This window comes from Astyanax mexicanus, chromosome 13, assembly GCF_023375975.1.
Source record: "Astyanax mexicanus isolate ESR-SI-001 chromosome 13, AstMex3_surface, whole genome shotgun sequence".
NCBI classification, from domain to species: domain Eukaryota; kingdom Metazoa; phylum Chordata; class Actinopteri; order Characiformes; family Acestrorhamphidae; genus Astyanax; species Astyanax mexicanus.
In genome coordinates, this window is record NC_064420.1 from 26,380,664 (window position 1) to 26,402,500 (window position 21,837).

General features: G+C 37.7%; 1 protein-coding gene and 1 long non-coding RNA gene across 2 annotated transcripts; one reads left to right on the forward strand and one right to left on the reverse strand.

Moving 5' to 3' along the window:
* Positions 1-2,484: 2,484 nt before the first annotated feature.
* trappc1 (trafficking protein particle complex subunit 1) lies at positions 2,485-6,232 on the reverse strand. Its single transcript, XM_007240725.4, has 5 exons — positions 6,106-6,232; positions 4,546-4,644; positions 3,294-3,364; positions 3,073-3,211; positions 2,485-2,933 (listed from the first exon to the last, which is right to left on the reverse strand). The coding sequence occupies exons 2-5, from the start codon at positions 4,642-4,644 to the stop codon at positions 2,805-2,807; spliced, it is 438 nt and encodes a 145-aa protein (XP_007240787.2). The 5' UTR covers positions 6,106-6,232; the 3' UTR covers positions 2,485-2,804.
* Positions 6,233-17,246: 11,014 nt separating this feature from the next.
* On the forward strand, positions 17,247-18,584 carry LOC111191741 (uncharacterized). Its single transcript, XR_002649630.2, has 2 exons — positions 17,247-17,607; positions 17,697-18,584. It is a non-coding gene; the product is annotated as an uncharacterized LOC111191741 (long non-coding RNA).
* Positions 18,585-21,837: the final 3,253 nt, after the last annotated feature.

A 21,837-nucleotide genomic window follows, 5' to 3' on the forward strand; every position in this document is an offset into this window, starting at 1 on the left:
AGACGTGTATAAGTGTACGTTTGAGAGTGTGTACAGTGAGTTACATAATCTAAGATCTCTCCGTCTCACACACACACAAACACAAGTGTGTCAGTTTGGACGGTACTCCCGAGTGTAATTCCCCATTGCCGTTCTAATCCCAAACATTCCCGCTGCTCTGGATTACAGGTCCATCCTGTTTGGGTCCGGCCCTGCCTTTTGATTGGTTAATCTGCTCTTATTGGCCACAGCTGGACATAGGTCACATCCTCTTACATAACAGCTGCCCCAGCGATTCACAGAAACAAAATATTTAATATGCATTTCATTTCCTATTTATGTCATCTGACCTCTGCAGATCAGGGGTCAGACCAAAAGTGTGTGTGTGTGTGTGTTGTGTGTAAATGTGTCATATACGAACCGTGAAAGATAAAAAAAAACAACATCTGAGGGACACACAAACAAACACACCTGTCATCTAATAATAAGAAATCATTTTATGCATTGAGCTACTATAAATTGCACCAACTGCCGACACAGATGTGTACATACACACACAACTTGTCTAGTCCCTGTAGAGAAGTACAGCCAATAGAATAAGACTTTCTGAAGCAGATAAACAAGGAACTACAGGCACCATGCCTAAGGGCTCCAGCACTAAGCTGTGGAGCAGTGGAACTGTTTTCTCTGAAATAATGGTGCTTTATTCAATACTTCTAGGACTAGCTAGAAATGGGATAGAGCGCTAATCATCCAACATCTTGACCCGACTATTGCTTTTTTACTGAAACAGTTACTTTAGCAAAAGCAAGATAAACTATATAAGGGCCATTCCACCAAACGGGTGCCATTTGCCTGTTGAAAACATTTTTAACAAGGTTTCTAAGACGAACACGGTTACAAAAAGGTTAGGAATCCTGTTAGCAAAACTCAAGTGACATTAAAAAGCATGTTTAAAAGCAAGTTCACTAATTACTTAGATTTTCTCTCAAGGAAGTCTTTATTTTAAAGTTATGGTTGACTGCATGTTTAAATATTTAATATTTTTGCCAAAAATCACTATATATGCATGCAGATTGTATTTTTCTAAAAAAATGCAAAGCTATTTTTATCTTTTCGAGAAGACCCAAACCTGAAATTGATCGAATGTATTATCACGCAATTTATTAAACAAATGGATAAATAATGAACCAAACAGAAATGGAAAAAAAAAATTACACTAATATTCATGTTAATACATCAATAAAGCAGGGGACTCTACTCACTGCTGTCATTGGCACTCATTTCTGTTACTCTTTAAGTTACCAGGAATAACAGAACTAAAAGTAACTGGACTGAGTTTTTAGCACAGAATTAGCAAAAACATGAAAATAGCTAAATGGCAGCTATGCTAATAGCTGGAGGACATGGAGCACATTCTAGTGATTTTCCCTAAATTTGTATTTTAAAAATAAACAAGTAAGATCTAAGAAGGAATTTCGGTAACAGGACAGTGTTGAGATTGATTTCCTCAGCCATATATTTGATATAAGAACAAATATACAGAAAAATAAACAAGGGAACTTAATTTATGTCTTCCGGTGATCTTCAGAACACACTGATTTCACTTCCCGTTGTAGATGTGACTTGTACAATGTTCCAGATGTTTCAGATGGGGTAATGTTTTGGTAACAGGTATGGTTACCAAATGGAAACAGGACTCAGGGGCACAACTAAAATGTGTATTTTAACTTAAATATTCTAGACTTATTATGAAACAAATATTATTAAAGCATAGATGGGATTTGTACTCGCACAACAATGCAAAAAATTACATCTATGAAGGATTTTAATAATTATATATCATGGTAAAGTTTATAGTTTGCTATAATGAACCCCACCTACACGATGCAGGGAGGGGAACTGTGATGATGTTGCTTGGGGTACAGTTCAGACCAGCTTGAGACGGTTCTCAAGCCAGGTCCCCCCTGCAGCTAGGTGAGTAATGAAGATGAGTGATAAAGATGAGGGTGGTGATAGGGTGGAGGCGGGTGCGAGTTCAAAAGTCACGTAGGTGAGCAGCTGGAAGGTATATATAGGACCAGGGGGAGGAGCTCGGGAAATTGAGGCGTGGTTCATATCCCAAAATTTTGTTAATTCTTAACAACACTTAGAGAGTGGGGACAGGTAAAAAAAAAAATGCTCTACAAGTGTTCTAAGTAGTTTTAATTAATGTTTTTAATTACATATTTTTCTTTTGCAATAAGGTCAATGTATAAGACACTATGCTTAATAATAAAATGTATTTTAAAGTTGTTTTGTGTGCACATTTATACATGTAATTTCCTGGGGACAGATATGGCAACCATTCAGCGGAATATGCCATAAACTGTATATTTAATATACTTATAATACCCTTGATTTGAGAGTAAAAAATAAATGTGTATTTATTGTATAGTAAAAAATATAACATTACATTAAATACACATTAACCAAAGTAATAATAAAGATTAATAAAGCTTCAGATGTTGTGTCAGATGTTTTTAATGTTGAAATAGAAACATAAACAGTATAATCATGTTCGGTCCATGTCAAACAACACTAGTTAGAAGTGTGTTTTTAGCAGCCCCTCTCTCCAGACAGTGCTCAGATAAACAGCCTAAACTCCTCAGTGTGGAATTATTCATTAATATACAAATTATTTAAATGATATCAAAATTAGGCTAGTGAATCAGGCACCCTATGAGAAATGCCAGAGGAATAAGACTGCGCAGGACAACAATAAATACATTCTTACACACACAAGCACATGAACACGCACACGCACACACACGCACACAAAATCCTCAGGCTGCACGGACGCTGAAGAACGGTAGGGCCCTGATGAAGGAGTCCAGCCTGCTGGAGAAGAGTTCACTCTGCAGTGTCTCTCCCAGCGCACATAGCGGGTTCTTCACTATACACTCCACATACACCTGCGCACACACACACAAAACAACATCATGTAGTAATTAAAAATCTCACATATAAAATATATGTAAATAACAAAAGTAATAATGTGTTCACTATGGTGTAGCTTTGTACACATTGTGGAGCTAAAATGCAAACACTGACCGTACTGTAGAGCTGGTGGAGAATGTCTCTGCAGTTTTGGACCCCAAGGTCTGTGTTCATCACCAGTTTAATACCTGTGGGGGTCTGGTAATAATGAAGTTTATACCTACTCGTCTGAAAAGCGATAAAACCGTCCTTCCTAACACCACAAGTCAAGGACAAAGCCAAGCAAGCCAACAAGCAAACAAGCAAACAAACAAACAAACACTGATAAAGGATACATGTCAAGTGGAGATATCTTGCTGACAAAGGAACGAATTGAGAACAGCATCCCATACATTAGCTTAAACTCCTACACAAACACATACACACAGAGAGATAACAAAAGATTTACAGAGGCAACCCACACATTGTTTTGTAATGGTGGTCTGTAAAAAAATGAATGTAAATATATTTAAAATATTGTTTGTAAAAGTCTTATTTCATTGTTTTTAAATTTATTTTTTAAATATTTAGTTGTGGTCTCTAAAATGAATGAATGCCACGTGAGCCGTTTTTTTTTTTTTTTTTAAGATTCGGCCTGTTTAAGGGAGGGAGGGTTCCAGGTCTAGGTCAAAAAAGTAAAAATCCACCCCGGGGTTGGCTGAGCAGCAGCAGGTGGATTTTCATATTTAACTAGTGTAAACAGAACTGTTCTAAAAATATAGGACTACCTATCTCAATTGTACTTCGCTGGTGGTGATCATAGGCAAATTCTAACCATTTGCCTTAGCTCTGAATTACTGGGCAAAGCATAAAATACTGATGTGTAAAATAACACAGGAACAAACTGCCATGCAGTTGTTTTTCACAAAAAACTAGAAAAAGTGGATTTTAGCAGACGGACACCTTTAAGCCCCTTTGTTACAAATTTTAAAGAGAACTCATATTTTTATTAGATATATACACAATGGCATATATATATAATTAAATAAATGTAAAGTGGGTTTGGTTATGAAAATTTCTAGAGAATCTTATTCAGAACTGTTTACAGTGGTGGGAAATGGAAACAGTTTACATTAAGTAGTTATAAATAAACTGCCAAGTGTCAGATATTAGAAGATATAGCATCGAAAATGTAAAAAAACATTTTTAAAATCACATCATTAAAATGGTGGAGACACTAACGAAGGGAGTTGTGTGGCAATAAACAGTCCCTGGTCTGCACATGTATTGTTTTCTCATGTCTAAATACACCAACAAATCAGCTCATTATCACCCTTTCATAGATGCAGAGCTGTGTTAAAGCAGGGAAACTAAAATGTGCACAGCAGGAGGTCTCCAGAGTCAGAATTGGGAAAATCTGTCATATAAAGTCATTTGTAGACTTGTGTAGGTTCTCTGGATGGTAAATAAAAACTATGTTTTTGTCTATTGTAGATGTGCCAACTTATATTCTTATTCACCAGCACTGTGAAGAAATCTGAGTTAGTAGCTACGTTTGTCTACATTATGAACCCTAGTTTCACACCAAAGCCCCACTTTTTAAATTACCTCCTCTTTGGAGATCCCAGCCTGCTTCTTGCGGTTCCATTCACTGTAGTGTAGACAGGTTCCATTACGGTCAAATATGTAGAGATTATGGACCGTCATCTGCAGGACAGAGGGTTAAAAATAATATTTCGTCTTTAAAATTGACTGAACAATCAAATCATTCTCATTCAGTCTTCTTTTAATGTTTTATATTGAAGTACTCAAGTAGCTACATTTTCTAAAATTCAGATTGATCTGTACTTTCCCATTCCATTTTAACCCTCTATGGCATGAATTATATTTTTGGGGAGAAAATAATATCACACTATATAATATATACTTTGGAAGATATTTTGGATCTTTGGGAGATATTTCTTTAATTGTGATAGCAAGCTGATTATTTGAATGGCCCCAACAAAAGTGACCTGCATAATGATGCCCAAAGACAACAAATGAACGAAAATGTTTTATTGCAACAAGAATGTAAAGCCCTAACCGGACGGTATCCTATCCTGGGGTAATTTTCTCTTTTATGGGGGGTCCTCTGTGATTTTATTCCCGTCCAGAACGACCATGCATGTGTTTTTCTAAGACGTCCTCTGAGAAAATTACACGTTGAATTACCTTCTGTTTTTTGCTGAACTCCATGATCCTACAGTAATTTTAGTCTCGTCCGGATGCACATCTCTGAGTTTCATCTACGAGCTTTTGATAAAATAGCTATTTGTCCACTGCTATGCCCTGTAATTACACTGTCGGCACGCATTTCCACAGAGATCCACGTAAACACAACAGCAAGTGGAAATGGAGGAGCTACTGAACGTGATGTCACCTGACTGAGAAAGCCAATACACTTACTGATCCTCCTGTTTTTTCGATTGCAGTCCGGATGCAAGAGTTTTATCACTGTGTAGAAGTGTGAAATATTTTCACAGTCGTTCCCCTGAGAAACTGATCCCGTACGGGTAGGGCTTAAGTATATATATGTTCTGTTTTACGTATTCTAGTACATTTTGTACATATTTTTATTTGCGAACCACTTATATACTTAATGGTATTGCACGTAGGTATGCCTTTCAACATTATATAATAAATTAATACAAACATACGTAAGCAAGAGATGATTTGTTGCTTGAAGGCAACATTATGCAATAGAGGGTTAAGGTGCAACTCTTCATTCCACCTTAACCACTGCTGCTAGACCAACAGCAGTTTTAATCTCGACGTTCTTATGCTGACAAACACACGAACTAAAAAGTTCCACTGTGATTCTACAAGCACCAGTTACCCAACACTGACCCACACACATCTCACACCGTTCATAATGTTAGGTTAGCTAGCGTAACTAGGCTAGGCTAGGTTAGCTAGGCTCCCTGGTTTAATGGAACTGTGAATTAGCAACATGCTAACACAAAACCAGGTTTACCTCAGTATACATAATAAACAAACCGCTGTGTACGCAGATATAGTTCCAAACTAACTAGGCTACTAGAAAGCGATATATAAGTAGAATGTCAAATGTATTACATAACCTAAAAAAGGAAAATATATAATCTGACGAGCAGAAAAAGGACTGTTTACCTCTGTACGCTTCTTCCGCCCTCATACGCCGGGGGGGTGTTCCAATACTCCTAGCTACAACTGCACTAACTAGAACGCGAGTCGTCCAGCCCTTGTGCTTGAACTAGGCGCCCTAAATAGGGTTGTATGGTAACTATTGGAACGTATCCCTAGTCACACCATTGCCTGGGATTGCATTGCATTTTCAGTTTGTTTTGCAATGTAGAAACTATTCTGTGGCTCTAAGTTGCTTTATTTCTACCACACGCATTCTGTAACTGCTACAGTATTAACCGTGCTTATTTAACTGAGCGATTTTTTAAGCATTTAAAAACGTTAAATGATCTTTTGAGCAGGCATATGTTTGGTCAGCTTCGTCAGCTCTCCGACTTGAGTTGAAATAAAAACAATAAAAATGTTACTTATTGTTTAGAAGTGGTTTGTCTTCATATCACATGTATTTTTATATTAATTGTTAATTGGTGGGAAAATAAGTATTCTTTGGTTTAATTTTGTAATATAAAAAGTTCAAGTAAAGCAAGGTAAAAATGAACAACACAGTTGGTTTAGAACTATAAAATATATGTTTATTGATGACTATACTTTTTTTCATCAGAACATTCATTTAATTTATTTGTTAGATTAATACATTTAAAATCATTTAAAATTTTAAAAATATCATCGCTGAATATTGGGGACACCTGGTGGACAAAAAAGCGAGAAGCAGCCAATAATGTTTGTTTCTAAATGTACTAACTAAGCAAAATGTTTGAAACAATATGTTTAAAATGTATTTTATATATAAAGAAACAAGTGCCCCTATATTTCTAAACTGGAAAAGAATGCTAAACAGCACATTACAACAGTAAAATAAGATACATCACCTTTACACTACATATAATAATAATATAAAAAAAACATTCATTGACCAATGAAATCTATTCAACAGATACACATAAGCCATTTTTATACATTACAAAAATACATTGATACATTTTTCGTACACATTTATTTCTGTGGGAAGTCGTGGATGTGTTAGCTAGTCTGCACCTGATGTAATGGTACATCGGTACCACCCAATCCTTGGACAGCATGTAACAGAAGTACATTTGGAGAACTTTGCTAGCGATATAAAAACATATTAGCTGTTTTAGGACAATTTTTCTGTTTTAGGATATTATAAGTGTACTTTATACATACATGAAGATCTGATTTTTAAAAAACAACAACACGTACATTATTATGAATATCTTAGGGCGATAGGGTCCAGGTCTTTTAATCAGCGCGTCTTGTGTATTTTTTTAAGCATTTTTGTCCGCTTTTAGGCATCTCATGCGCTTTTCTGCGCCTCGTCAATGCGCTTTCGCGGACGGTGCTTAAAACAAGCAAAGGCTGCACACCCAGCAATAAATGCTTTCTTTTTTTATCTTTGTTTAGTGATTAAGTGCTACTATGTGAAAAGTGCTATAAGCTACCCTTAAACTAATTTTAACTAAATAAGCTAATTTTAACATTGGAAGTGCACATCAGTTTTTAAACATAATAATAATCATAATATATTTTATATAACCTTTTAAATTATAGAATGAATATATGAACTGTCGTGTTAAATATTTTATAGGAAGTCTTCCACTCCAGCCAAAGTAATCCTTAAAACCATGCATTTGGCATTCCAATGAGTAACCAGACAACTTTGTTTACAAAAGGATGATAGTCAAAAATTTTAACTAAATACGCTCATTTTGACATTGGAAGTGCACATCAGCTTGTAAACAAATAATCATCATAATATATTTTATAACCTTTTAAATCATAGAATGAATATAATATAAAAATGTATTAATTGTTTTATTCTAATAAATGTCTTTAAAAGTAAAAAAAACGTACAATTCTTTAACTTTTTCATAAACAGACCAAACCCAGCTGGCATTTTAATGTTGAATAAACGTTAAATCAACGTTGATTAACGTATATGTTATGTTTGAATCAACGTTGTTTTTTGAAAAGTGAATCAATGTCGGTATAGCAACGATGGAAGTTTCTGAAGTCAGCCTTTTCCATAATCAACAACAGACCAGAAGCTCATTCATCTTACTCTCCACTCCAGATCACAAAGCCAGCTCTCAGTTTTGCCGTGACCCGGATTCGAACCGGGGCTGTTGCGCCCACAACGCAGAGTACTAACCACTATACGATCACGGCGAGTTAACTGAGCTCTGTTTTATAGTCCAGGTTTATCAGTATATATTCAGAATGGACTTCAGAAACTCCTGATACCGATGGATGTTCAGTGGATGTGGTATCAGACACTACACTGCAAAAAAAAAAAAATGAGCCCAGTAAACTTTGCTTATTAAAAAAATATATAATAATATATATATTATTTATATATACGTATGTATGTGTGTGTGTGTATGTGTGTGTATATATATTGTATATATTGTATATAGTTGATCTTATGCCCCTTTTCTTCTGTTCCTCTTCTCCGTTTTTATTTTCTCTTAGGTCCGGCTTTACTCAGGGCTGCTCTCTCGGACCTTCTCAGGCTCTTCAACTATCTCAGGCTCTGATGGTTTTATATCAGGCTGGCTCTTCTCCTTCTCATCGCTGAATCTGTCATAGTAACTAAAGTAATAATAAGATCCAGTAGCTGCAGCCGCAAATCCGGCCACGCCCAGCAGTTGGCAGCAGGAAACGGCCCTTAGTCCAGCAGCAAATTCTTTTATAAAGAACATTTACCCGCTAGATTTGAGTAAAAGAGATTAAAGTCTACACTTTTGTTCCAGCCCTTTATATAAATTTTACCGCCGATGACGTCATAATGCACGGCGTTGCTACGGCTAGCAGTTAGAGCACAGTGACGCTAGGTAAGAGTTCGCCGTTGACAATGCCGTTCGCCGTTGCCATGGCAACAAACAAGATGAAAGCCAACTCGTTGCAGCACATTGGTACCATTAAACATAATATTTTATCCCTTCTCCATTAAGAAATGCTTCTGCTTTCATTTTCGAAACAAAAATAATACGCACTGCCGCTATAATGTCTTTTTCTATGATTTTCATTTGTTTGTTGCCTTGTCTACTGCAAACGGCGTTGGGACGTCGCTGACACTTGCTCTTAAAGCTGAGTATAACGAAAGTTACCCACCACTACCAATCTAATTCAACGTCTGATCTCAAAAACACTAAAACTAAAACAGTAAAACTATTAGAACATGAACATATGTTTAGATTAAAACGCAGTTACTGCAAACAGAATTAAATCACTATTTTATTTCTCCATCCAACCGTTTTTAGAAATTATATGGTGATGAAATGTAAAAGGCTGCTTCAAAAGACAGAAGGTTGAGGACATTATGTTGGTTCAACGTTAAAATTTCAACCTTAGCACAACCATTGAACATTAAACGTTGATTCAATAATGTCAACCTTAGCACAACCATTGAACATTAAACGTTGATTCAACGTTAAAATTTCAACGTTAGCACAACCATTGAACATTTAACATTGATTCAACGTTGTTTTAACGTTGAAAAAAACAACAGACATTACATTAGTCATATTTCAACCACATTTCAACGTTGAAGGTCGGTTGTGTGCCAGCAGGGAAATTGTTGCTCGATGAAATCTTTAAATCAAGCCCAGAATGATGAATAACGTTATTATGGGAGTATTTTCACACGTAATTTACACGTAATACACATAATCCACGCACTATATATCACACATTTCACAAGAGGGCCAAAAGCACAGACGCGCAGAAAAACGTGCTGCGTGACGCTGACGCTCCTACATTAACCAATGCAGTCTTTTACACCAGCCGCAAGAATCACGCAACACGCGCGCGAAAAACGCGTGCCAGAACCGCGTATACGCTACATTCTAGCAGTTTCTGCATAATACAGTAGCTTTGCCGGATGTACAATCTAAACACACCAACCAACAGCTGTATTGTAGCAGATATGTGTGAAGGAGTGAAAACAAGCGGAACAGTTGTTGAATGTTAAAGTCCACTGTAAGATAACTTAAAAACGTCTGAAGAGCTGTATGTGAAGCCGCTGGATGCACAAGGATGACATTCGAATTAAGATTTATAAATACTGGGAAGTATTAAGATTGTAGTGGCCGGGTACTTGGCAGGGGCTTTGCTTATTTTATTCCATTACTGTACATAAAAATCTGACAAAAAAATGCACAGGGACTGCAGACCTGTCGTGTTAAATCTTTTATTAGAAGTCTTCCACTCCAGCCAAAAAGAAATCCTTAAAACCACGCATTTGGCATTCCAATGAGTAACCAGATATCTTGTTTACAAAAGGATGATAGTCAAAAGCTTACTGTTTTTAATTAAGGCAAACCACGTCCTTCCTTCAATCTCTTTTTCTGCTTTTTGGCATGCTCGTTCGCAAAAGTCCCATAAACTAACAATAGCAAATCAAAGCTGCCAGGTCTGCATATAATTAAAGCAACATGATTTAAATGAGTAAAAAAACAAGAACATTTAAAAAAAAGTAATAATTAACTTACACGTACACATTCAATTTAACTTACATGTGGCTCTTACAGTTGCTAACAATGAATAGTCACTAAACATGTTCAACTAACATGTTAAACTGACCTGTTAACTTGTGACTATACTTGCATGCATTCTGTGTTAACAATATTACCCTAAATTGTTAAAGTATTTGGTAACACTTTATAATACTGTTCCATAGTTAATAGGTAACTAAGCAGGAACTAAGCAGTAACTAATTAATAGTGCTGCATTAACACCTAAATATTTTCTATTAACTACCAGGGACTACTGAATAATTTACTCAGTAGATAGTGCTGAACTAATGATTATAGTAGTTCACTATTAACTCCACAATAATTACTGAGACTTACATATCTACCAGAGAACTACTTACTAATTATGTCTCCTTTATAATAACTATTCATTAATTACTGCTCAAATCAACATTAACTACTGAAAACCCTTACATGCCACCTGGGGAACTATAGATCTAAATCAGGCATATTTGAGTTAAATGCATATTAATTGAAAGCATTTTTGAATTTAGTGACACCATTTGTACTAGTGGTAACCTTAATTACCTTATTATCCTCAGTTCCTTCCAAATATTAGCAACATATAGTAAAATACTACAGTTATTACTCTGCTTAACCATCATTTTTGGAAGAAAAAACAACATTACAACGTAATATTATTGCATAGAAGACATTAATGAAAGTTCTCCAGAAGGCATCTAAGACTCTAAGAGAGTAATAATGTAACAATCATTGCTTTAATATTAGGTATCAGCCTTATAAAAGTGCATCTTCAGCCTTTGCAGTCTGACAGAGTTTTACTGCGCATTATTAGGGTAATTACGGTAATTTCACAGCGGACGCAGCTCTCCTGGTCCTTCGTGTAAATTCTTTGCTGTGCGCTGCTGCTGCTGCTGCTGGAGGACGAAGATTAAGAGAGACTCTGCTGCTTTCATATTTCTGTATTTGATTGAAAATAAACTAGTAATCAAGATATTGAGATCTTTTCCAGCTTATTTTACCCCCGGATCAGATGAGGACTCTTTGTGGGTTGTTAAACAGCTTTAGGATGTGTGTTAGCTAGCTAAGTTTAGCTAGGTTATGTGTGTGTTAGTTAACTGGCTAAGTTAGCTAGGTTATGTGTGTGTTAGTTAACTGGCTAAGTTAGCTAGGTTATGTGTGTGTTAGTTAACTGGCTAAGTTAGCTAGGTTATGTGTGTGTTAGTTAACTGGCTAAGTTAGCTAGGTTATGTGTGTGTTAGTTAACTGGCTAATGTGTATGTTAGTTAACTGGCTAAGTTAGCTAGGTTATGTGTGTGTTAGTTAGCTAGTTTAAATGTGTGTTAGTTAGCTAGGTTATGTGTGTTCGTTTGCTAGCTAATTTTACTTAAATAGTTTATGTGTGGGTTATGAAGAGTAACTGTTTATTTTACCTTGGGTGTATTGACAAATATCTTTCAGTTATGATTACTTATCTTAGTATCTATATTTACATAATCATTGTGTGAAACCTTGTATTCTACTATAGGCATTAACCAATACTCACATTGTATTTGATCATTTTTATTACTCACAGTGTATTTTACACCCATTTATATAGAAGATTAACCAATAATCACAATATATTCTTTACATATATAGTAAAACATTGTTTGATCAGGCATGTGACTAACACAGACCTTATTATGACAAATTAACCCACATGATACATAAGGCGTTTACTAACACATAGGACCTATTATATGGCGGACTAACCACGCGCTACTAACACATTAACATATAATATATGGAATCCATTGTGTGACGTGTGTAGCTTATGCTTGAAGCATTTCGTTCACTGCATGTTTCTGACTAACGGCCATCAATCATCAGCTAGTGCACTCTGTACGAACTGAATTGATACAAAGGAGACTTCGGAACGAACCGGGCGTCACTGTCTGATTACAGTTCTTGAAACAATACCACACTGTCCGGCTGGATACAGCCAAACACTAGTGGTCCGGTCAGACCTGTGAAACTTGAGTACTAACACGTGAAATTACGCATGCTAACATGAGATGATTTTAGCAACGCCTCATCAGCAGGTTTCACGTCATTTGGGGTATAAACATGGAGTCAGATCAGAGGGGGGTCAGAACTTATACTGAGACAGCTAACAATTGGTTTTGTATGTTCTCCTGGATCCAGTACTTTGTAATAAATACTTGGTTTGCTTTCAACTTCACTCCACCTGTCTGACTCTCTCTATCAAACGAACACGCAGGGGAGTTGTACCCCGGACCAGAGGTGGGTGTTGACCCACCTTTCATTTTCTTTTCTACAACAGTTAGTTAGCTAGGTTAAATGTGTGTTCGTTTCTTAGCTTAGTTAACTTTTATGTGTGGGTTAGTTAGCTAGGTTATATGTGTGTTAGTTAGCAAGCTAAGTTAGCTAGGGGAAATGTGTGTGTGTTAGGTAGGTTAATTGTGTTAGCTAGTTTAAATGTGTGTGTGTTAGTTAACTAGGTTAAATGTGTGTGTGTTAGTAAGCTAGGTTAAATGTGTGTTATTATTATTATTATTATTATTATTATTATTAATGTATATTTCCCTTTATAATACTGTGACATGATCTGCCGTAACTCCTAAAGAAGAACACAGTAACTCATCAGTAATTAGTGATTAGTTACCATGTTTCTCACTTTATAATACTGTGATATGATTTGTAGTAACTCCTAAAGAAGAACATAGTAACTTCTCAGTAATTAGTAATTAGTTACCATGTTTCTCACTTTATAATACTGTGACATGATCTGCAGTAACTCTTCAGTAATTAGTAATTAGTTACCATGTTTCTCACTTTATAATACTGTGATATGATTTGTAGTAACTCCTAAAGAAGAACATATAACTCCTCAGTAATTAGTAATTAGTTACCATGTTTCTCACTTTATAATACTGTGACATGATCTGCAGTAACTCATCAGTAATTAGTAATTAGTTACCATGTTTCTCACTTTATAATACTGTGATATGATTTGCAGTAACTCCTAAAGAAGAACACAGTAACTCCTCAGTCATTAGTTACCATGTTTCTCACTTTATAATACTGTGATATGATTTCCAGTAACTCCTAAAGAAGAACACAGTAACTCCTCAGTCATTAGTAATTAGTTACCATGTTTCTCACTTTATAATACTGTGATATGATTTCCAGTAACTCCTAAAGAAGAACACAGTAACTCCTCAGTCATTAGTAATTAGTTACCATGTTTCTCACTTTATAATACTGTGATATGATTTCCAGTAACTCCTAAAGAAGAACACAGTAACTCCTCAGTCATTAGTAATTAGTTACCATGTTTCTCACTTTATAATACTGTGACATGGTCTGCAGTAACTCTTCAGTAATTAGTAATTAGTTACCATGTTTCTCACTTTATAATACTGTGATATGATTTGCAGTAACTCCTAAAGAAGAACATAGTAACTCCTCAGTAATTAGTTACCATGTTTCTCACTTTATAATACTGTGACATGATCTACAGTAACTCCTAAAGAAGAACACAATAACTCCTCAGTCATTAGTAATGGGTTACCATGTGCTGCTGTTAACTCCCGAAAAAAGAAGACAGGGACCCCATATTAATTATCTATGAAGAACACAGGGATGCCTAGTCCATTATCTAACACAAATATTTATTCATTTAAACATGATTTCCTCCAGAATAAGGATGTAGGACACAACCTACAGTAAAGCTGTATGTGAGCCATCACTTCTACTGAGCACATCTCCAGGCAGTAAGGGTTCGATCCTCGAACGGCAACTGGCAACAGGAAGTGACACCCACTGGCACCTGCCATTCAACTGTGGCAACAGGAAGTGACACCTACTGGCACCTGCCTTTGAGGAGTGGCACTGGCCACGAACGCTACTGGCCAGCGGCGCTCGCTAGCGGCATCTGCCATTCAGAAACGGATACATGCCGCTTAGCAAAGACACTTGCCACAGCTCCTGTGGCTTTGCACACAGCCATACGTTTGGGCATATTAATTTGAGGACTTTCAGGAATGTGTCGTTCACAGCTTAGTTGGTAGTTGGATTTATTATTTTTTAACGAGCAGATTATGCGTTTGTTTTGGACTTCCATGGACAATGGGCTATTTTGGACGTGTTTGTGGTAACTTGATTTAATAGAGCAATTGTGGTAAAGGTAATTTAAATGCTTATTAAAAACAGGAGAAAGTCGGGCTTGTGTCCATGTTTTATTTATTTTTTGGTTCGCGGGCAAAGATCCAATTTTTTATGTGCACGTATTATGTAACAATACTACTGTCTCCCTCATAGGCACCTGCCTTTCAGTAGAGGCCACAGCGAGCTCCCGTGGCACATGCCATTAGATCCATAGGCACCTGCCTTTCAGTAGAGGCTACAGCGAGCCCTCGTGGCACATGCCATTAGATCCATAGGCACCTGCCTTTCAGTAGAGGCTATAGCGAGCTCCCGTGACACATGCCATTAGATTCTTAGGCACCTGCCTTTCAGTAGAGGCTATAGCGAGCTCCCGTGACACATACCATTAGATTCTTAGGCACCTGCCTTTCAGTAGAGGCTATAGCGAGCTCCCGTGACACATGCCATTAGATCCATAGGCACCTGCCTTTCAGTAGAGGCCACAGCGAGCTCCCGTGGCACATGCCATTAGATCCTTAGGCACCTGCCTTTCAGTAGAGGCTATAGCGAGCTCCCGTGGCACATGCCATTAGATCTTGAAGAGTAACTGTTTATTATACTTTGTGTGTATTGATAAATATCTTTCAGTTATGATCACTTATCTTAGTATCCATAATTACATAATCATTGTGTGAAACCTTGTATTTTATATGCATTAACCAATACTCACCTTACATTTGATCATTTTTACTCACGGTGTATTTTACACGCATTTATATAGAAGATTAACCAATAATCACAATATATTCTTTACATATATAGTAAAACATTGTTTGATCAGGCATGTGACTAACACAGACCTTATTATGACAAATTAACCCACACAATACATAAGGCGTTTACTAACACATAGGGTCTATTGTATGGCGGTCTAATCACGCGCCACTAACACATTAACATATAACATATGAGATCTATTGTGAGACTTGTGTAGCTCATGCTTGAAGCATTTTGTTTACTGCATGTCTCTGACTAACGACCATCAATCATCAGCTAGTGCACTCTGGATGAACTAAATTGATACAAAGGAGGCTTCGGGACGAACAGTGCGGCCTTTCTCTCTGTGCGTGCAAAGTCCTTCACCTACCAAAGCGGGAGGACGCGCGCACATAGGGAGGGCGGCACTGTCTAATTACTGGAACAATATCACACTGTCTGACTGGACCCAGTCAATTCTTAAAACAATACCACACTGTCCGGCTGGACACAATCAAGGCCAAACACTAGTGGTCCGGTCAGACCTGTGAAACTAACACGTGAAAATATGCATACTAACATGAGATGATTTTAGCAACGCCTCATCAGCAGGTTTCACGTCATTTGGGGTATAAACATGGAGTCAGATCAGAGGGGGGTCAGAACTTCTACTGGGACGGCTGTTAACTGTCTTGTATGTATTGGTTCTCCTGAATTCAGTAATAAATACTTGGTTGGCTTTCAACTTCACTCCACCTGTCTACGACTCTCTATCAAACAAACACGTAGGGGAGTTGTACCCCGGATGAGAGGTGGGGGTTAACCCACCTTTCATTTTCTTTTCTACAACAATCTATAGGCACCTGCCTTTCACTAGAGGCTATAGTGAGCTCCCGTGGCACATGCCATTAGATCTATAGGCACCTGCCTTTCAGTAGAGGCCACAGCGATACGCATCATATCAGTAAATATTATAGTACTTTAAAGCACTTTACTATCTGACCACGGTCACGTAATCTGCACTTAAAAAAAGCTCGGTCGTGCTATCAACATCGATAAATGGTATGCGCGTCTAATGCGTGTTTTACAGTAGCCGCGTGCACAGCGCACTCTAAAGAGCGGAGGCTCGCGCTTCTCGTGCAGAGACTGAAAATGGAATCTAAATAAACATAGTTTAACCAGGTCTAATCAACAAATATACACCAGAAAGACTGCTGCCTGTCTGTACAACAGTGTAACGCTTTGGAAATGTTTGGAGTGCTATTAACAAAGCAAATCAAATGATTATTATATTACTGCACTTAATTCTTAAAGATCTCATTCTCATGTATGCCAGATATGTGTTTGAAGTGATGATACTACTGTATGATTTTGGAGCAATTGGATACCAAAAATGTGGAATTTTGGAGTGCTATAAAACCAAAAAATATAATTGTTATCAAATCAGACAATGTAATTCTTGAAGAAGAAATTCCATACTATTATTGTCATGCATATCAAGTAATATTTTTGGAGTAATTGGACACCAAACCTAAAAAATATTTAAAAAAGATTTCGTAGTGTTATAAAACCAAACAACCTAATTGTTATCAATCAGACCATGAAAACCTTGAAGAACCGTCCCATACTATTACACATACTAGTACATAAATGATTTACGCTAAGTGCTTGAAAGTACCTAAATATTTATAAATATGATGCATATACAAATTGCCTTACTGATGTAACCTGTAATGGGGTTATGGTGAGTGAAGCTGGCAGTGTACTCTTGAGGCTCTCCAGTAGAGGGAGGTAGTGCACTACAAATGTCTTAAGGCTTGCAGGCTTTGGTTTAAGTCTCGTGAGACTTTGTTTAACTCTCGTTTGGTTAGAAGCGTGCAGCCGCCATTTTTAAAAGGCTCGTGGGCTCTTGCCCAGCGATCTTTTTGGCTCACTGCCAGGGATATGTGCAGGTAGCACGGAGGGCTGAAACTTCAGAGCAGCGTTTTTGGTACTTCATTCGGTTGGTTTGGAGTGTGGTAGGGCTGGAGAAGTCAGCCGTTGTGCACCAGTGAATCCGGTACACATTGTGGGAGTCCAGATACAGGTATTTAATAATTGTTTTAACCTGTTTTGTGAGAAGTTAAGCTAGTATGCCTTTGTGGCTAGTTTTAAAAGTATGCACTTGTTTTACAGTGTGGAATAAGAGCCTATTTTGTAGTGAACTGCAGCCCTGTGTATGCCGGTGAGCCAGTGTGCATTGTGGAAGTCCAGATACAGGTATCTGATGTTTCTGTTTATTATTTTGTGAGCTGCAGGTAAAATTAAATCATACAGCATGCTTATTTGGCTGTTTTTGTTTTAAAGCAGTAACATCCAGTAGTGGACAGCAGTAACAAGGGAAGTGGAGCCCTTCCAAGGCAGAGATATAGAATGTTTAGAATATAGGTAGGTTCATGTTTTAAATTAGTTTTAATGAAAGAAAAGTTTTAGAGCTGTAAAGTGCTAATGGTGTGCTTTCTCCTCTTTAGGAGTATCCCTGGCCAGTGAAAATTAATTATTGTTCTTTCCTTCCCCTTGAAACTTTTAATAGTAATATATATTAAAGATTGGGTTTTAAAGGTATCAAACGTTAATTGATTTGAGTGCCAATTCTGTTTTAAATTAAAATTGCATCACATTCAATTGAACCAGTTGGACAGTGTGGGGCCTGGTGGGAGGTGGTATTATTATAATCTCGTGTTAACTAAGCTGAGGTACAAGTCGTGAGGGTTCTCTTTTGGGGTGGAGTGTGTTTTCTTTAAGTTAATTTTGAATTTGTTTGATTTTGAGTTTGTTGTGTTATTTATTTTATTTATATTATTTTTTTTGAAGTATTTGGTTATAATTGAGCCCTTAAAACTCTTGTAAATTCTTGCTTATTTTCTGTTGTGGTATTATACTACTAGTTTTCCCACGTTCAAGCTACCAGGCAATTAATTCCTTTATTAACACTGCCAATTGTGGATTTGGGTCAATTCATGTGAGCAAACGAGTTGTTGTTTTTTTTAAGATTTTCTAATAAAGACACATTGTGAAACTTCATCATCTTTCTCTTATTTCACCTTGGGTAATCCACCATTATTTATCCAAACCTGAGTGGGGACCGAGTCAGTTGGTACTACCTACTACCCCTAGGCAGTAGTGTTGTTTGTTTAATTGCTTTGGGAATTATTAGAGGGTGGTATTGTATGGGCCTAGTGGTTTGGGGGCTTACACTGAAATGCAGGTGCCTAAAGATCTAATGGCATGTGTCACGGGAGCTCGCTATAGCCTCTACTGAAAGGCAGGTGCCTATGGATCTAATGGCATGTGCCACGGGAACTCGCTATAGCCTCTACTGAAAGGCAGGTGTCTATGGATCTAATGGCATGTGCCACGGGAGCTCGCTGTGGCCTCTACTGAAAGGCAGGTGCCTATGGATCTAATGGCATGTGCCACGGGAGCTCGCTGTGGCCTCTAATGAAAGGCAGGTGCCTATGGATCTAATGGCATGTGCCACGGGAGCTCGCTGTGGCCTCTACTGAAAGGCAGGTGCCTATGGATCTAATGGCATGTGCCACAGGAGCTCGCTGTGGCCTCTACTGAATGGTTTTACTACACAGGCCGGGAGGCCAGTTAGCAGGGCATTGCAGTAGTCGAGGCGTGAGATGACGACCGCTTGCACCAGGGGTTGGGTGGCCTGTTGCGTCAAGAACGGTCTAATTTTTCGGATGTTATAGAGCGAAAAGCGGCAGGACCGAGCAACTGAGGCCACATGGTGCGTGAAGGAGAGTTGGTCATCAACCAGAACACCCAGGTTCCTAGCAACCTTTGTCGGTGAGAGAGAGAGAGAGTCGATACTTATAGAGAAGTTGTGTTGAAAAGATGGTTTTGCTGGTATAACCAGAAGTTCAGTCTTTGAGAGATTTAATTGAAGGTGATGCTCCTTCATCCATGAGGATATGTCCGAGAGACACTGCGATATCCGTGCAGAGATTGAGTGATCTTCAGATGAGAACGACAGGTATAGCTGGGTGTCATCAGCAATGGTAGGAAAAACCGTGTGAGCGGACAACCTGACCAAGAGAGGTGGTGTATATGGAGAAGAGAAGGGGTCCCAGTACCGAACCTTGGGGAACCCCAGTGGATAAGGAGCGGGCTGAGGACAGCTGTCCTTGCCACGACACCTTGAACGAGCGCCCAGTGAGGTACGATCTGAACCATGACAGCACATTGTCTGCGATCCCCATGTTTGAGAGTATAGTTAGGAGGAAGTCATGGTTGACTGTGTCAAATGCGGCCGAGAGGTCCAGCAGAATGAGCACTGAGGACTGACCTGCAGCTCTGGCAGTTTTCAACGCTTCAGTCACAGACAACAGAGCCGTCTCGGTAGAGTGTCCTTTTTTGAACCCAGATTGGTTCTGGTCCAGAAGGTCATTCTGGGAGAGGAAGCCAGAGACCTGATTTAGAACTGCTCTTTCTAGTGTTTTAGAGAGAAAGGGTAGCAGTGAGACCGGTCTGTAGTTGTCAACCTGGGCGGGGTTGAGAGAAGGCTTTTTAAGCAGTGGTGTCACATGTGCTTGTTTGAAAGCAGTCGGGAATACACCAGAAGTTAAAGAGGCATTGATCGTGTGAGTGATAGCCGGAATGATTGCAGGTGCGATAGTTTGCAGTAGGTTTGAAGGAATTGGGTCAAGCGGACACGTAGTAGGACGGCTACGTGTTAGGAGAGCCAGTGTCTCGTTCTCAGTGAGAGGAGTGAACGAGGAGAAAGCAACGCCTTCGGTGGAGGGACACTGGGCAGTAGAGGATGTAGTAGGACTGCTACACTGTGCATCAGTAAACTGGTTGCTGATGGCCACCACTTTGCCAGTAAAGAATGAGGCAAGTGTTTCAGCCGTAAGGCATGTAGCCGGAGGAGGAGGCGGAGGGTTGAGTAGTGATTTAAATGTAGCAAATAGTTTCCGGGAGTCTGTGAGAGAGCAGAATTTATTGTGATAAAATTCAGCTTTAGCAGTAGTGAGGTTGGCTGAAAAAGAAGCCAGGAGCAGATATTGAAGATACTAAGGTAAGTAAGGTTAATATATGATAAGTGGTGTCACTGACTTTAATATCACCACTGATAGAATAACCTGCAGCAGCAGATAAACACACTGATAGAGGCTAGGGTCCGGCGCTGTGGAATTACCGTAATTACCCTAAAAAGTACCAAAAGTCTGTGAGACTGCAAGGCTGAACGTTTATAAGGTTGGTGCTTAAAATTAAAGCAGTGACCGTTAAAACAAAATTGAGTAAAGTCAGTCTTATAGTCTTAGATGCCTTCTGGAGAACATAAATAATGTCTACTATGTAATAATATTAAGTTATAAAGTTTAAGCAGATTACAACAAACTGTAGTATTTTACTATATGTTGCTAATATTTGGAAGATAATGATGATAATAAGGTAATTAATGTCACTACTACTACAAATGGTGTCACTGACTTCAAATATGCCTTTAATATCACCACTGATCAAATAATTGTTTGTGTAGACTGATTTAGATCTATAGTTCCCCAGGTGGCATGTAAGGGTTTTCAGTAGTTAATGTTGATTTGAGCAGTAATTAATAAGTAGTTATTATAAAGAAGACATAATTAGTAAGTAGTTCTCTGAGAGATATGTAAGTCTCAGTAATTATTGTGGAGTTAATAGTGAACTACTATAATCATTAGTTCAGTACTATCTACTGAGTAATTATTCAGTACTCCCTGGTAGTTAATAGAAAATATTTAGGTGTTAATGCAGCACTATTAATTAGTTACTGCTTAGTTCCTGCTTAGTTACCTATTAACTATGGAACAGTATTATAAAGTGTTACCAAGTATTTAATAGTATTCATTTGTAATAAGATGCTATTTTCAGACTTTCCTCACAATGTTCGGAATAATTAACTTACAAGTACACATTACATTTGGCTCTTACAGTTGCTAACAATGAATAGTCACTGAACATGTTAAACTGACATGTTAAACTGACATGTTAACTTGTGACTATACTTGCATATTAGTATTTATTTGTAATAAGATGATATTTTCAGACTTTCCTCACAAAGTTCGGAAGTGTTCAGTGGATGTGGGTATGTGTGTGGTGTATAAACACTACACTGCAAAGAAAAAAAATTAAACCCAGTAAACTTTGCTTATTAAAATGAGAAGATTTTTACCTAAAATGATCGTTTGTGAACTTTGCTTAGTTAAAACTACAGGCCAATATTTTGTGTTTATTTTGTTATTTTGTTTTTGTTAGTAAAATTTGTTTAAAAAAACATTATAGT

Excerpts from the sequence above, each read along its gene's own strand:
- trappc1 (XM_007240725.4), bottom strand. The coding sequence starts at position 4,644 with ATGACGGTCCATAATCTCTACATATTTGACCGTAATGGAACCTGTCTA. Across the intron at positions 3,212-3,293 it reads AAGATATCTCCACTTGACAT|GAAGGACGGTTTTATCGCTT; the intron begins GTATCCTTTATC and ends TTGTGGTGTTAG. Across the intron at positions 2,934-3,072 it reads TCCACCAGCTCTACAGTACG|GTGTATGTGGAGTGTATAGT; the intron begins GTCAGTGTTTGC and ends GTGTGTGCGCAG.